This window comes from Lissotriton vulgaris, chromosome 10 (genome assembly GCF_964263255.1).
Source record: "Lissotriton vulgaris chromosome 10, aLisVul1.2, whole genome shotgun sequence".
In the NCBI taxonomy this organism is placed as follows: Eukaryota; Metazoa; Chordata; class Amphibia; order Caudata; family Salamandridae; genus Lissotriton; species Lissotriton vulgaris.
In genome coordinates, this window is record NC_141698.1 from 537,566,466 (window position 1) to 537,583,429 (window position 16,964).

The 16,964-nt window shown below is 42.5% G+C and overlaps 1 protein-coding gene across 2 annotated transcripts in view; it reads right to left on the reverse strand.

Moving 5' to 3' along the window:
* The window catches only part of LOC147688482 (UPF0764 protein C16orf89 homolog), a 555,634-nt gene that overhangs the window by 151,616 nt on the left and 387,054 nt on the right, over positions 1-16,964 (reverse strand). For both annotated transcript variants that reach the window (XM_086941376.1, XM_086941377.1), the window contains exon 4: positions 6,624-6,741. In XM_086941376.1, coding sequence (XP_086797502.1) covers positions 6,624-6,741 — 118 coding nt within the window. The remainder of the gene's footprint in view (positions 1-6,623; positions 6,742-16,964) is intronic.

The following is a 16,964-nucleotide window of genomic DNA, read 5'->3' on the forward strand; positions in this document are numbered from 1 at the left end:
AAGAATCAAAATGTCCTCTCCCATATTCTGGAGATGGCTACAGTGTTCAAGCTGTAGATCCCAGCAGAATAGAAAATCTTTTGGGTCTCGATGACGGCCTGACCTCCACCCCATTTAAAAAAAATGTTTATTGTGGTGTCCAATGGAGTTCTGGACCTCTAGTGAGGGTAGGTTTGGGGATAAGCCCATAACTACCTCCCAGGCCAAAAGACTGCTGGACTTTATGGAAATGGTTAGGGCCAATGCTGGCCAGGCCCTCACCTTGTTCTTATTTCAAATACAAAATGTATCCCTGGTAGCTGTTAGACCTGACATCATTGACGTGAGTCTCCTTTCCATTTTTGACGGATTGCCTCCTCTGTTTTGACATGTTTTGCTGGTTTTATTCTTTGGGCACCAAGCCACTGCTAATAGATGTATGACGGTACAACGCGTACCGTTTCAACGTGTGCCTTTACAACGCGTCTTTAACAACGCAAGTCGTTACAACGACTTGCGCTGTTGGGTACGGATAGTAAATAGTATAATTTACTATTCTAACACCAGTCCCCGTGGATAGTAGGGAAGGTGTTGGAATAGTATATATACTATTCTTTATCCTTTAGCGCCCTCCAGCGCAAGTCGTGGTTACAACTTGCGTTGTAAAGGACGCGTCGTAAAAGCACTGCGGGGTAACATCCGCGTTGAAAAGGATGTTCCTCCTGCTAATCAGTGCCACAGTGCAAGTGCTCCCTATCTTAAAGTAATGTATTAATTGGTTATTCCATGAAAGGATTATTTGATTTATCTGTCAGCCCCTAGTACAGTGCACTATGTGTGCCCAGGGCTTGTAAATCAAATGCTGCTAGTGCGCTTGCAGCACTGGTTGTGCCACCTACAGAAGCAGCGTGTAAAGTGTGTCTCAGTCCTGCCATTGCAAGGCCTGTGTGCAGTTTAGCACTGCCATGTCGACTTGGCCAAGTGCACCCACTTGCCAGTCCCTAAACCTTCCCTTTTCTTCATATTAGACACCCCTATGGTAGGCCCAAGGGCAGAATGCATTGTTAATATAAGGTAGGACGTGCTCTGATGTGTGTAGCATGTTCTAATAGTGAATTACAGTCATTTCCGTTTTTCACTATTGAAGGCTATCTGTTCTAATTGGCCAGAATGGGCAGTTAGATTATTACATTCTTATAATCCTAACTGACTCTGGGAACATGGTAGAAATTCGACTTTAGTATGCCTGAACTCAGAATAACAAAATACACCTTTTAGTTAAGTTGGTTTTAATATTCTGTGTTTGAAAATAACACTTTTAGAAAGTAGTTATTTTCTTGCCTATCTCTCCAGGCCTGCCTCTGCTAGGTTGTATATTCCTTGTCTGGGTTTGTGAATGTCAGGGCTGGGGGATTCCAGGAGACAGGCTGGGGCAGCCCGGTGGTGAATAGAGAGATCTGCATCTAGATGGGAGGGAGGAGTTGCACCTGGGACCTGAATAAGGCTGCGCCTTCCCTCTTTAATGCTGGCTCAACATCCTGTGGCTTGCCTGATGTCTCTGCCCTGCACTATGTCAGGAGAGGAGGAATCATGTCAACAGAGTGCTCCAATGCTGTATCTTCCCTCCCCTGTGCTGGATCCACCTCCTGTGGGGGGGCTGATGTCTCTGCCCTGCACAGTGAAAGGAAGAAGAGTCATTTAAACAAAGTGCTCAGGAATTGGTTTGGACTAGACAGAGGCCTCTCTGTCTTCAGAGAACAAAGGATTTTGGGGTATAAATATTGGGACCCTGATCCCAAGAAAGTAGATCTCTTATGGACTAAAAACCTTTCTGCCAAGGAGAAGAACCAAGGAAGCTGCAGGAGTTTGGACTGCCCCTCTGCCAGTCTTGCAGGTTGGCCTGCAGTGGTTGCTTCATTGCCAAGGGAAAGGAGAACGACCTTTGTAAGGACTTCCGACTACAGAATATTCTCCAAGGGCTTGAACTATGCTTGCCTCCTGCTGAATTCTCAGGGACAAAAAACTTCACCTCCAGCTCCCTCCTGAATTTCCTTGCTGGGAATTCTGACTCCAGTCACTTGCGTACCGCTGGGAGCTGGAAGCTCGACGCATCGAGAAAAACTGTGTCGCAGCCGCAGCTGAAATCATCGCAATGTCAGAGAAGCGAGCCTTCACCGCATGTCCCTGGAAGCATGTGTTAATCAAAGCTGCCTGCTGCCGCATCCCCTGAGAAGCTTGACGCCATCGTCAGAGTCGCCATCGCATCACCGGAGAAGCGGGTCGCAGGGGCTGTCGCGACTCTGATTGGGTTGTGTCAGAAAGCCTGTTTACCCTTTATGGGTGGGAGTATCCCCTGTGGCAGAACGAGCCGACCCTCACTGCATTACTTTAAAATCAAACAGCCCTGGTGTCTAGTGGGCTTTTTGCCCTCCTGGGATAGACATGTTAGGTTAAAATTATTTGTAGAGCGCACATACACGGTCAGTTTCTTGGCGCTAAAATAGGAGTAGCCTGGGTCCTGGTAGGTTATTTGTACACCTGGATAAACAGCCAGGTCTTAAGAAGTCTCCTGAATGTCAAAAAATCTGTACAAGATCTAATATCAAGAGGGAGGGCTTGCAGAAGTGAAGGGCAAACACCACAAATCTACCACCACCTAGTCTCTTCCATTTGTAGGACTGTGTGACCAGGAGGTGCATGTGGGCTCAGCACAAGTTGTGAGCAGGTTTATATCTCTGGATAAAATTTTAAACAAATTTGGACACGTTTCATGCAGAGATAAAATATGATACCCAATTTGGAAAGCACAGCGTTGTGTTATGAGGAGCAAATGTAGCTTCCTCATAAGAGGGAAACGTGTTGCCATTTGGGCTGATGGAAAATCATTCTGGTGGCCTGGTTCTACACCAGTTGCAGTCTTTTGACTAAATATGATGGCAGACCGAAGTAGAGTGAATTGACTTAGTCAATGTGGAAAACGATCAAAGATAAAACAGCCTGAACCAGTGCTTCTCTAGTGAGGAGTACGCTGATTTTCCTTATCTTCCACAGCTGGAAGAAGCAGGTTAAGACTACCGCTCCAATCTGGGACTTCATGGATAGGTTGCAGTTGCTTTTAAAACTCCAAGGCTCTTAGCTGAAGAAAATTGAGTTAGGGGAGAGCCCAGCTCAATTGGCCAGAAATTTGGCCTCCAATGATTCCGGACACCGCCTATCAGGATCAGTTCGGTTTTATCCAGGTTTAGCTTTAGGTGGTTACTGTTCATTCAGTTACATATGTGCAGCATAGTGGATTGGAAATTGAGAATGGAATCAAATATGTTGTTGATAGTAAAAATTAGTTGCAGGTCACTTACATAATTAAACGTGCACACATTTCTTTCTCTTAGGGATAGAATCAGAGGGAGTAGGTACAGATTGAACAGATGCGGGATAGCGAAGATCACTGTGGCATGCCGCTAAGTAGATTTAACATAGAGCACTGTGAAGTGGGAAAGGCGGGCAGACTCGGAGCGATCCTCCAAGGAGAATGTAATCCATCTGCGATCGGAACCTGGAGTCCTTCGTCCCTGACATGGTCTACCAGATTTCCATGGTTGACCATGTCAAAGGCCGCGGATAGATCTGAGAGCACCAAAACCTGAGAGGTGCCCATATCGGCTTCCTTCCTTAGTTTGCCCAACACTGTATTACTGCCTCCGTTGAATGAGAGGGGCAAAGACCTGCTTGGTGGGGATCAAGGAATTGAGACTGTTCAATGAATGAGCAGAGGCAGGTCACCACATGAGATTCCAATACCTTAGCCAGGAAGGGGAGCAGAGATATGGGACAATATTTTCGTGGAATCAGCGGGTCTGCCCCAGTTTTATTTTATGAGGGGAACTATGATGAGTCTTTCAGAAGAGAGAGGGCAGGGTCAGGGTATGCAGTGAAGGGTTCTCTTAAAATGTAAGGGGGACAGCTGTCAGCAGGGCTTTCAAACTTAACTCTGACCAATAACTTCAGAAAGGCTTCTCTGCTTATTGCGGGGAATTGATGCACGGAACAAGGGTTTCTCGAGGCCAATGATAAAGCCTCATATACAGGGCTGATGGGGATACTGGCTTTAATCGTAGTGATTTTGTCAATGAAGAAGGTATTCAAGGACTTACAGAGCAACTGGGATGTGCTCATTTTATTGTAACTCTGTTGGGGTTGGATAGCTCAATGACAATTGTAAATATATTCCTTTCGATTAATTGGTAGAGTTCAGAATCTTAGAGGAGAAGTAAGTAGATTTAGTATGTTGGATGGATTTTTGGTATTCCTTGAGTTGAGCTAAGTAGATGTCTTCTTTGTTGGGGGAGTAGTTCCGTCTCCACTTCCTTTCAGTTTGGTGCATTGTTCATTTTTGAACTTTTAAATCTTCTGAGGACCATCTCTGGGCTTCATGGTGCCTCACTGTTTTTATTATCATGAAGGGGGCATGTTTATTGCTAGCTGCTGTTAACAAAGCTGGGGTGTTTTCCTCACTTAGTTTGATACATGGCTGGTTGATGGGTACTGTGTTTGACAGCGAGCTGCAGAAGGCATTCATATCAATGTCGTACCATTTCTGAGCCATAAGCCCATCCTTGGTGTAGTTATATTGTTAATTACAAACTTTATTAGAAAATGATCAGACCAAGTGCAAGGAGACACTGTCAATGCGGACACCATAAGATTAGACGTCCAGATTTGATCACGGGTGTGTCCTTTAATATGTGTAAGGGCTGTCACATGTTGGATGCAATTCTACCCACTGAGTAGATGGGTCAGTTCTGTTAAATGTGAGCCACCCGTCACAACATCGGCCCAATAATTAAAATCGCCGATCAACAGTGTTTTAGCATGGTTGGTTATTAAGTGGGGTAAACACCCCAATCTACCCACAGGGAGCATAAAGACTATTGGGGACCTTTTGGGAGGAGGAGCTATTGTCCATGCCTGGTGGTCTGCTTTAACATCTTTCAATCTCCCTGATGACCCAGTGGGTGGATCACTGCTCGAGGATCACCTTCCTACAGCAATCCCCAAACCAGGATCCACTTGCGGGAGATATCTTCCAAAAGGAGATAATTTTGTCTTTCCAGTAGTACCTCTTCTGTACTTATCGGTGCCTAGGGGGGGGGGTGAGGTGTGCAGTTCACTTGATCCCAGCAAAATAAAAACGGAGCTGACCAGCTCCTTTTAATTTCACTGTCTCTAAAGATGACATCAGTGCACCATGCACGCTGATCGTCCTTCATCGACACAAAAAGGATCTGGTCACAAGGTTAGCTCCAGGGGCATAACACAGGCCCCCGCGGTGTGGGGCGGCCCTCGAGCTGCAGGGGGGCCCTCAGTACAGTACTCACGCCTGAGCACTCTGGATTAAATTCGGAGCGGGGCCCCTACGTGTACACTGCAGTGGAGCCCCTTTAAACTTTTGTTAAGCCACTGGGAAGCACTTCTCCAGCAGCCCTAGATGGGTGCTCCAAAAAGAGATCACACTGGTGTAAGCATCGGTAGGATTCCCTTCCCAAAGAGCAGGAATTCGACTTTTACGTCCTCCACACTGAAGAGGTAGTATTGAACATATGAATGTAATTTTTCCTGCACATAAGGGGTTAAGAGCTTCTTTTTTTATACGTTTGTTTTCAATTTCTAGAAACAAATTTAAGTGAAATACCAGGTTTGCAACATCTGTAAAGGTATAGAAAATGTTTTAACTTCACAAATCTGTTTATTTTGCTTTAGAAACTTCAATGAGAAGCATATGTGCGAAATATGGGAGAATCGTGGGTTCCTCACCACGTGTTGGAGGGGGCTCAAATCATTTTTCACTACGCCACTGGCTGTAGCAGTGCTTTTTTACTGCCTTCGAAAGTGGTTAATGGTTGTTTATAATTGGAACACAAAAGGCATGTGCTGCTTTTGGATGGAACTGTAGCAGCATTTATTCACTCTCAATATAACAACATAACACAAATCATCATAACGGCACAACTGAAACATAGGGCACAACACAGCAAAATTCTATGCAATAATGCAGCTTAAAAACACAAGAGCACTAAACACTTGACCGACTACCACAACAAAAGGCAAAACAACAAATATGCACACATTGTCTTGCCACCTCCAGAAACTCTCATAATGCAGTGGAGGAAGTTGTTGCCTTACTTGTGGACAAACATAAGAAAAATCGCCAGTTAAAATCTTTTTGTGATCCTCCCGTCTCTTAAGGATTCCTAAAGATCAAACAAACGGTTCCAAAACACTCGTAACTACAGCTGCACCTGCAAAGATTGATCTACAAAGTGGAATCCACAAATATGTGGAATCTGCGGTAAGATGGCAATTAAACAAAAAAGCGTTAGAAATGGAAACGGGAATCAGATATTCAGCTATTGCAATTGATTTTTGGGAGGGCTCTGCGTGCCTTCTGCAACGGCACAAGCCCACGAGACAATACTTGATAGATCCTGCCAGGTGTTTGGATCCAATCAAAATTAATGATTCTTCTATACATGTCGAGCTTATTTATAATTTCTTGTTCAAGCTCTCTTTGCCACTAACTCGTTCTTTTATTGACAAGTAAAAAATAATTTTCAGCATGTAGTTGACTTTAACATGCATGTACCTACCCCTTTGGCAATCAGAAAATAGAACAGCTGATGTGACAGAGAGTAGCCACGACAATCAGGCAGTGTCATGTTACGTCTACAAAATGGAGGTACGACGCATTCTTTTCCAGGTGCCTCCCTGCAGAACAAAACAAGGTTATTATGGTATGACATGCGATACGTTCTTATTTTCTTTACGAAGGAATCCATTCTCCCTTGAAAAAGGTCATAACATGATGCCTATTTTTAAAGTATAATTTCACCCATGGCAATATCTTGACGCTGAATAAGAGAGGTTTATTTTCACATAATGTTACTCACTTTATCGACCTCAAAAAGATGAAAGTGCGAATGGGTCTTCTGGGTTTTGAACTAGGGATAGGCGAAACTCCTGCGGGAAAGCAAAATGCGGTAATTTCAGCCATATTTTTTCTTCCTTATACAGAGTAGAATTGGACCTGATCCACTGCTAAACCTCTCACAGTGCGGCTTCACAGCAAGGAAGTATGTGAGCAAAATCCCCTGCAAAGTCCTTCTGTCAGGAAGGTGCCACACAAAAGCTGCCCTGATGGGGAAATTCCAGTGAAATGCAGTCAGGTGCCTGACATGTGATCCATTTATCAATGGAAGTGGCTATTTACCCAGCCTCTGGAAACATAGTACATATTCTCTGCTATTTACCTTGCGGACGGCAAAATAGTGCATAATCTCTGCTGCTTATCCTTCTACAGGCCAAAAAGCATAGATAATGTATAATTTTACAGGTGGTTGGATACATAGGGGTCCATTAGGATGGCGGGCAGATTGCCCCCGCCGGGCCGGCGGTAGCTACTGCCGGTCTGGCGGAGGCAATCTGCCCGCCATCCTCAACAAAATGACCCCTGCAACATAAGGATGGCTGGGGGGTCTGCGGCAGACGGAAAGTCCGTTCGCCGCATTTCTGCCGGTCGACTTCGCGACCGGCGGAAAAAGTGCTTTTCTATGATGGTGGTATCTGCGAGACACCGCCAACCATACTACGATGAGGGCGGTCCGATGCTTTTCCACGGCGGTGTTGCCGCCGTGGAGAAGCATGCAGTCTTTACTTTGGGGGCCTGGCCCCCATGGTGTTGTTGAGGTGGGGGTGCACATGGGGAGTACCTGTGGTACCCCCCTGCATTTGCATACACAATGCCGCAGGTACCGCGCGGTGCCTGCCGCTTTGTGTATGCAAATGCATAACATGCATTTTTAACATTGCAGCGGGTGCTGGTGTAAACACTGGCCGCCGCAATGTAAAAAATGCATGATGCGCCCGCCAGTGTGGCGGGTGCATCATAATGTGCATGGCGGGATCGCCGCTCAGGTCGCGGGCGGTCCAGTTTTCCACGAGGATGGCGGGCAGGCAAAGTCCCGCCGCCGAATGTCTGACTAAATATCGAAATCAAAAATATCGAAATACAAAAATATCGGAACAAAAATATCGAAGTCAAAAATATAGGAATCCTATCCCTAACAAGGTAAGTACAAAAATATCGAAAAAATAATATCGTAGTACAAAAATATCGCAATTAAAAATATCGTTTTTTTAAATGTATTAATAATAATGTAAAAATAATTATGAAATACATATAATGTTACAAATATTAAATAAAAATATTAAAACATAATTAAAAAACTTAAAACTAATACATATACATTTAAAATAAATTAAAAACTTAATAATTAAATGTAATTTTATATTTTTTTATTTCATTTAATTGATTTAATTTAAATTTATTTTATTTTTACCCTGTACGACTGTACCCCAAAAACACAAAACTGACCCTGAACCCTAAAAATACCCCTTTACCCAAAAACCCAAAACTGACCCTGAACCCTAAAAATATCCCTGTACCCCAAAAACCCAAAACTGACCCTAAACCCTAAAAATACCCCTTTACCCAAAAACTGAAAACTGACCCTGAACCCTAAAAATACCCCTTTACCCAAAAACTGAAAACTGACCCTGAACCCTAAAAATACCCCTTTACCCATGAACTGAAAACTGACCCTGAACCCTAAAAATACCCCTTTACCCAAAAACTGAAAACTGACCCTGAACCCTAAAAATACCCCTTTACCCATGAACTGAAAACTGACCCTGAACCCTAAAAATACCCCTGTACCCATGAACTGAAAACTGACCCTGAACCCTAAAAATACCCCTTTACCCATGAACTGAAAACTGACCCTGAACCCTAAAAATACCCCTGTACCCATGAACTGAAAACTGACCCTGAACCCTAAAAATACCCCTTTACCCAAAAACTGAAAACTGACCCTGAACCCTAAAAATACCCCTGTACCCATAAACTGAAAACTGACCCTGAACCCTAAAAATACCCCTGTACCCAAAATTAATTAATAATTTTTAATTACCAATTAATTATTAATTAACAATAACAATAAAGTAAATATATTAGCACATTTGCTGTAATTAATTTAATTTAATAATTAATATTATTTTGCACAATTAATTAAGAATAACAATAAATTATATATAAAAAATTACTGTAATTAATGTAATTAAATAATTAATAATAATTAATTACCAACTAATTAATAATTATAAATATGTAAAAAATTATAATAATTAATTAACTAATTAATAGAAATTAATTACCAATTAATTATTAATTAAAATATGTACAAACATATATCAATTAATTAATTATTATTAAATTACTTCCCACCCTATTCCCCTATAAACCCATAACCCGCTACAGAACATATTTATCAATTAATAAATTAATTAAAAATAATTACAAATAATTCTCAATTAATTAATTAATAATTCCTACTAATTAATAATTAATTTAACATAATTAAATTACTTCCCACCCTATTCCCCTATAAACCCACAACCCGCTACAGTAGTAAAAGACAATATTTAATAAAATAACATTAAAAATAAATAATAAAACATAATAAATACAATATAATATACACTAAATTTATTTAAAAATTGATATTAGTAACATCAAAGTTATTAATTTCGATATTATTAACATCGATATTTACAACTTCGATATTACTGATATCATACCAATATCGATATTTAGACTGTCGATATTACTTACCTTCGATATTTTTGTATTTCGATATTTAAACTTCGATATTTTTGCATATCGATATTTAAAAATCGATATTTTGTCTGTGTACCCCCACCGCCATCCTAATGTGCACCATAGTGTGAAGGAGCTCTTTATTTAGTCAATCGGGGGGAAAATAGGGACAAAAGGCAATGGTAAACTGGTAGTCATCTTGTAATGGGGACGCAACATGTGTGAGATATTTAAATGTAAGTGCATATACAAAAACACAATAGTATGTACAAAGGTAAGTGCATCGATTAAGCTATGCTGTTTATAGATGAAAACCAATAAAATAATTTTTGAATAAAAACACTTATGTTATTTTAATATTCAGATATGAAATGTAGAGATCAAACTTCTATTTCAGGAGCTTCAGGTTATAACACACAGATATAAATCATACGTGGCTGTCTGTAAAGAACAATGAGTATGGTCTTAAAGCATTTTTCATAAATGTTTTATTCACTCATACAAATACATTGCTTTTTGTAATGCTTATGATCCTCCTTTTGATGTTTTGTGAGTGCTGGCAGTAGCTACTGCCGGTCCGGCGGGGGCAATCTGCCCGCCATCCTCAACAAAATGACCCCCGCAACATAAGGATGGCTGGAGGGTCTGCGGCGGACGGAAAGTCCGTCCGCCGCATTTCTGCCGGTCGACTTCGCGACCGGCGGAAAAAGTGCTTTTCTATGGTGGCGGTATCTGTGAGACACCGCCAACCATACTACGATGAGGGCTGTCCGATGCTTTTCCACGGCGGCGTTCCCGCCGTGGAGAAGCATGCAGTCTTTACTTTGGGGGCCTGTTGCAGGTCCCCATGGTGTAGGTGAGGTGGGGTGCACATGGGGAGTACCTGTGGTACCCCCCTGCATTTGCATACACAATGCGGCAGGCACCGTGCGGTGCCTGTCGCTTTGTGTATGTAAATGCATAACATGCATTTTTAACATTGCAGCAGGTGCTGGTGTAAACTAAGCATGGGCGGAAAATCCGTTACGCTCACGGATTTTGCGGATTTTCGGTAAATTCGCAATCCGCGAGATCCGCGAATTTCCCGCAAAATCCGCAAATTTGCTCGCAGCGGATTTTTTGCTGAGTGCGGTGTAAGTTCGCAATTGCGAACTTACACAAAACCGTCGCGAACTGGCAGAAATCCTTGCGAACTGGCAGAAATCCTTGCGAACACAAAAAAAGCATTCAGCAGGTTCAAAAGTTCGAACTCATCATTAGTAACCATTCCCTGTAGTGCTTCCTGACAAGGGCCCCTCCAGAGTTCAGTTGCTAGTTGCAACAATTATATGACCCTGCTCTGACCCTCACAGCAGGCTCATAGAATAGCTACAAGTAGGCCACAAAAGTCCTGGAAAAAAAAAATTGCACTCCAACAGAAAGCAAATTACAGATAAGGAAGCAGGTGCCAGACTGGAATTTTAAAACAGTGACACATTAATAAATCAACCCCAAATTAATTCATGTCAGTTGAAGCAGGCAGGTGTGCTTGCTTTTCCCCCCCATAATCTACAGTGATGATGAACCAGAGGGTGGCATTGATGCACCAGAGGATGGCATGGGTAAAACAGAGGGTGGCAGGGGTGAAACAGAGGGTTCTGGGAACCTGTGATGATGAACCAGACGTAGAAACAACATAATCGTGACCGTTGCGAGCCGACATGTAAGTTCGCAATTGCGAACTTACACAAAACCCTCGCGAACTGGCAGAAATCCTTGCGAACTGGCAGAAATCCTTGCAAACACAAAAAAAAAAATCCGCAAATTTGCGAGAATTCGCAGATTTTGCGGATTGCGAGTTCGCAAATTCGCAAAATTCGCGAACGCCAGATTCGCAAAATCCATGCTTAGTGTAAACACCGCCCACCGCAATGTAAAAAATGCATGATGCACCCGCCGGTGTGGCGGGCGCATCATAATGTACATGACGGGACCGCCGCTCAGGTCGCGGGCGGCCCAATTTCCACGAGGATGGCTGGCGGGCAAAGTCCGGCCGCCATCCTAATGTGCCCCATAGTGTGAAGGAGCTCTTTATTTAGTCAATCGGGGGGAAAATAGGGACAACAGGCAATGGTAAATTGGTGGTCATCTTGTAATGGGGATGCAACATGTGTGAGATATTTGAATGTAAGTGCAAATACAAAAACAAAATAGTATGTACAAAAGTAAGTGCATTGATTAAGCCATGCTGTTTATAGATGAAAACCAATAAAATCATTTTTAAATAAAATCACTTATGTTATTTTAATATTCAGATATGAAATGTAGAGATCAAACTTCTATTTCAGGAGCTTCAGGTTATAACACACAGATATAAATCATACATGGCTGTCTGTAAAGAACAATGAGTATGGTCTTAAAGCATTTTTCATAAATGTTTTATTCACTCATACAAACACAATGCTTTTTGTAATGCTTATGATCTTCCTTTTGATGTTTTGTGAGTGCTGGGATTTTTAAAGCTTCTTATCGAAGGACATGTGCTGCTTTTGGCTTCTTTTTGGGGAGGTTATGATTGCTTGGTGTTTCAAATCTGGCAACACAACAGTAGTCGGCAAGTATCAGCAAAAAGGGAATGTAGACAAATAGGAGGTATCTGGGCCCCAGAGGAAGGACACATACAAGTAGTCAATTATGGCTAGATGTAGGAGCCCTAATACCGGTCGGTAACGGCGACGGCCGTTACCGACCGGTATTAGGGTTTTCTAATGTAGGGGGCCTAATTTTTACAGATTCGGTAAATTTACCGAATCTGTAAATTTACCGATTTGGTAAAATACCGAATCGGTATATTTACCGATTCGGTAAATCCAGATGTAGATGGCACTTCAAAGAGTGCCACAGGCCCTTTAGGAGTCGGTATTTACCACCCAATCCTATTGGGTGGTAAAATACCGAATTCCAGTGTACATGCACATCTGTGCATGTACACCTATGCCATGTGTCACACAGACATGCCCTTAGGGCATGTATGTGTGGCACATGGCACAAAAGCCTGCAATTGGGGTGCTACAGGGTGTCAAAGTGACACCCCATTCCCCCTGCCAGGATTCGGTATTTACCGATTCGGTAAATACCGATTCGGTATTTCCCATTGATTCCTATGGACTTCAAGGCCCATAGGAATCAATGGGACATACCGATTCGGTATTTACCGAATCGGTAAATACCGAATCTTACAGAATCAGTCATTGTAAAAGAAAAATTACCTACATCTGCCTACTTCCAATTTACCTACTCTTATATACCGAATCGGTATGATTCGGTATTTAAGAGTAGGTAAATCGGAATTACCTACATCGGGCCCTCAGTGTTTGAGGAGCACAGTAACTGAAACACTTGCAGGAGCTAAATGAGCGGGTCTCAGTAATGGGGCTTCTGTGGAATGGGAAAGTGACAGCAGGAGCCAGGTGAGTATTGCATATGGATAATTCACAGGAAAAGTTCACTCTGCTGCCTGTGAATAAATACACTTGTTCACAGTATTGACCCAGTATTGACCCAGCAAAGTGAGGTTCAGGCATATATGTAACATGCAGAATGAAGCTTGCTGATGGTAGTTTGATTTTTAACACGCTAAGCAGTTTTTTAAGTGGGCAAGGTCCTGTCTGTTCAGGAATCCTCATTTCTGTCCTTTGCAGTGCTGTTTCAAAAATAAATATATGTCTACACCTGACTAAAGTAATTGTGGAGGGGTCTGGGGAAGGAGGGAGCAGGATCAGTAGGAATGGGACAATAAGGGCATATACATAAACACTCACAACCATGCATTCACACACAAGTGCACACACACACATACATCCATTCACAACACCAATTAGAAAATATTCAAACACACATTCACGCATGCGCCAAACATAAATAATTCTTTTTTTTAAAACACACTTACCTGCAGCTCTGCCTCGGAGGTCTCAGGAGACTTGGTACTGCTGCTAATGAGGGAAGGCAGCAGACCCTACGTTGTCACAGAGAGGGATGGGGTCAGTAAGACTGCTGATCCCACCGCCCACTCTGTGACAAAGTGTCACTGATTGACACTCAACCCTGGGCGCTTCAGGGCTTAAAACTGAAGCACCCAGGTGTGAGGCAATGGGTGACGCTACTCCTCGTCATTGAGGGGGAGGACCTCGAAGTGCTTTGCTGAGCTGAGGAGGACACGCTGACAGGAGCTGTAACATTTTCAGCCCAGCAAAGATCAGCTCAGGCAGACAGGAACCTGCACATTTAGCACATGTCAGGCTCCTGGCTGCCAGACCTGAAAATGTACAGTGTCTGTCAGGCAGACCTTTGCTCAGCTTGACAGACACTGTTCGTGAGGGGAAAAAGGTGAGGGGGCGTGGCCCCTCAGCTCAAATGGACCGGCTGCGGCTGTGTCCAAATAGTACTTGGTCTCTGCTATCTGGTTGGCAGCCTAGCAAATAGTGAAGTTTCTTTGCTACTTGCATGGTTGATTTCTAAATAGTACATCATTTCTGGTAACTAGTCGGCAGCTGGGTAAATAGTGAAGTTTCTTTTCTGTCTTCATGGCCGCCGATCAAACAGTACACAGTTTAGGCTACTAAGTCAAATCAAATCAAATCAAAACCAGCTTTATTCGATTTCAGGTAGTAAAATCATAAAAGCATACATACAGAAGAAGAAAAATTCATCATCTAATATCACAATAAAAATGCATCTATATACAACAATCCGCATGATTATACTGGTAAATTCATGATAAAATAATAAACATATGATGTTTCCTTTGAAGAGATTTTCCGATGGACTCTTCCCAAGATTCACTGGTTATTTACTTTCCTGGTCCTTATTACGCTCTTTAGTAATCCCACCATGGAACGCATACAATAAAAACTATCAACATCTGCAAAGATGTAAAAGCAGGACGACATTGCCTCCAACCTCCCTGTTTTAGTAATGTCTCTAACCATCTTTGCCTTTCAGTGGAATAGAACTTGCAGAATAAAATCACATGTATTGTACTTTGTTGTGATACATTGTCACAAGGGCATCAACATAGTTCTCTCGACCAGTCATTGGTATTTGGGTACAAAATTACATGGTGGAAAGTCCCAAAACTAAATCTGGTCAGGAGATATCTGTCATATCAGCTCGAAACATGTTGCAGATATGGTTGAATGTTACACGTAGTTGTAATCAATTTATGGTGCATCAACGTAGGTTTATTCAAGGCAAGTGCTAACCTATTGTCTCTTAGATGAGTCATAGCGACTCCTTTAAACTCTTTAAGTTTAATGGCATTCAGGCTATCACGCAGGTTAAAATATTCAGGATGGCCAATGTCCTGCATAAAATTCTCGACATATTTCAGCCATAGGATTTTTAAGGGCGTTATCTAATTTCACAGCATCCCTCATTATATCCCTACTAAGGGTGGCAATCTCTGTGGTCCAAATTCTAAGTCATAAAAGAACCGGCTGGGCCCTGATCAGGTCAGAAATGTGTGTAACTCCCAGCTCAGAGTGACAATAAAAAACTGATGCGCTATTTGCAAAACTTAAGAGCGACCTCAAAAAGGCGTTTTCCGCATGCTGAATTAGTGTACAGTCTTGTAATACCCAGATTCCCGCCCCATAAAGAACTATGCTCACGCATTTTGCGCGATATATCTTTAAAATGATTTCTAAAGGCCTTTTCCCCAATTCTTTTGAAAAATTAAAGAGGACCGCTATAGACTTCATATATAGTAAATACCTGGCCTTAACAGCCAGTGCCCAGGAGCGTGTCCTGTCCAAAAGCACACCCAAATAACTAAATGAGTCGATGGTTTCAACGTCGCTCACCCCAGCCTGAAATTTTTCTAATTTTATTTTTCGTTGACCCACACGACAACACAAAGCTTTTCTTAGCATTCAATCTCAGGCCAAACCTATCCATAAAGATAGAGTAAAAAGAGAGGGCCCTCTGTAAACCGACTTGAGTGCGGGCCATGAGGACGGTGTCGTCGGCGTAAAGGAGGGATGCGATCGGGCGGGAATTTACATATGGCGGATCCCTAGTATATGACACCAACTCCTGTTCCAAGGCATTAGTATATAGGGAGAACAGGAGTGGTGCCAGATCCCTGTCTTACGCCTTGTTCTATATTAAATGGGGCTGTGCACTCGCCTTTGATTCCATAGCGGACCTTTGCGGTGGCCCCTGTATAAAGATGTCTTAAAAATTAAATAAAAACAGGGTCAACTTTTAGTTCCTTTAGGACCCCCATAGCTTTTCGTGGAATACACAGTCAAAAGCCGCGGAGAGGACCACAAAGGCCAAGTAAAACTGCCCTGATTTTGCCTTAGAATATTTACCAATTAAAATGCTTAAGTATAAAATCTGCTCGTTTGTGCCTAGGCCGGCCCTAAAACCATATTGGACGTCGCCTAAAACCTTGTTTTCTTCAGTCCATCCCTGCAATTTATCTAGGATAATCCTGCCTGCCACCTTCATCAAAGAGTCCAAAAAGGATATCGGGCGATATCAGGCAGGATTATCCCAATCACCCTTTTTAAAAATGGGGACAATAACGGATTCGGACCATGTTTTAATAATCCCTCTCTCGCAGCATCCCTGCAAAAGCCTGGTTAAAATAGGACCCCAGACCTCCACGTTTGACTTGTAGAGGTTAATCGGTATCCCGTCAGGACCGGCCGCCTTTCACACGCTAGCTAGCAAGAACTGCGGCATTTACGTCCTTGAGCGAGATATTGAGTTTGATGGGAATAAAAAGTTGATCAGCATTCGCTGACTCTTGCCTCTCAGGAGTACCCTCATTGGACTTCTGTTTTGCGTATACACCAAAAAAAAAATTAATCCAGGTCTTTTCACATATTGCTACCTCGATGGCTGGTACGTCGATTGTATTTCCAAAAAAAGGTGCATTTACTGCTGCCCAGAATTTCGCGCTATCATTGGACTCAGCGGCTACACTGAGATCCTTCCATGCCTTATCTTTCAATTCTGAAATCCTGTGTTTCCTTGCTTCATTATACGTTTTTCTACATGCACTTATCTTATACGTGTCTCTCACCTCACACTGTAAGGCAGTTTTTAAGTTTCTATAACTTAGGGTGCAATTTTTATCAAACCAGCCTTTATTCATTTTCGACGGGCCTTTAAATTCTTTAAACTAAGTATTTCTAACAGTTTCCGTGATACTGTTAAAAGCAGCTAACATTTTTTCATGCATAGGGCTATCACTTAAACATATTAAAATGGGGTCTAATGCCTTTAC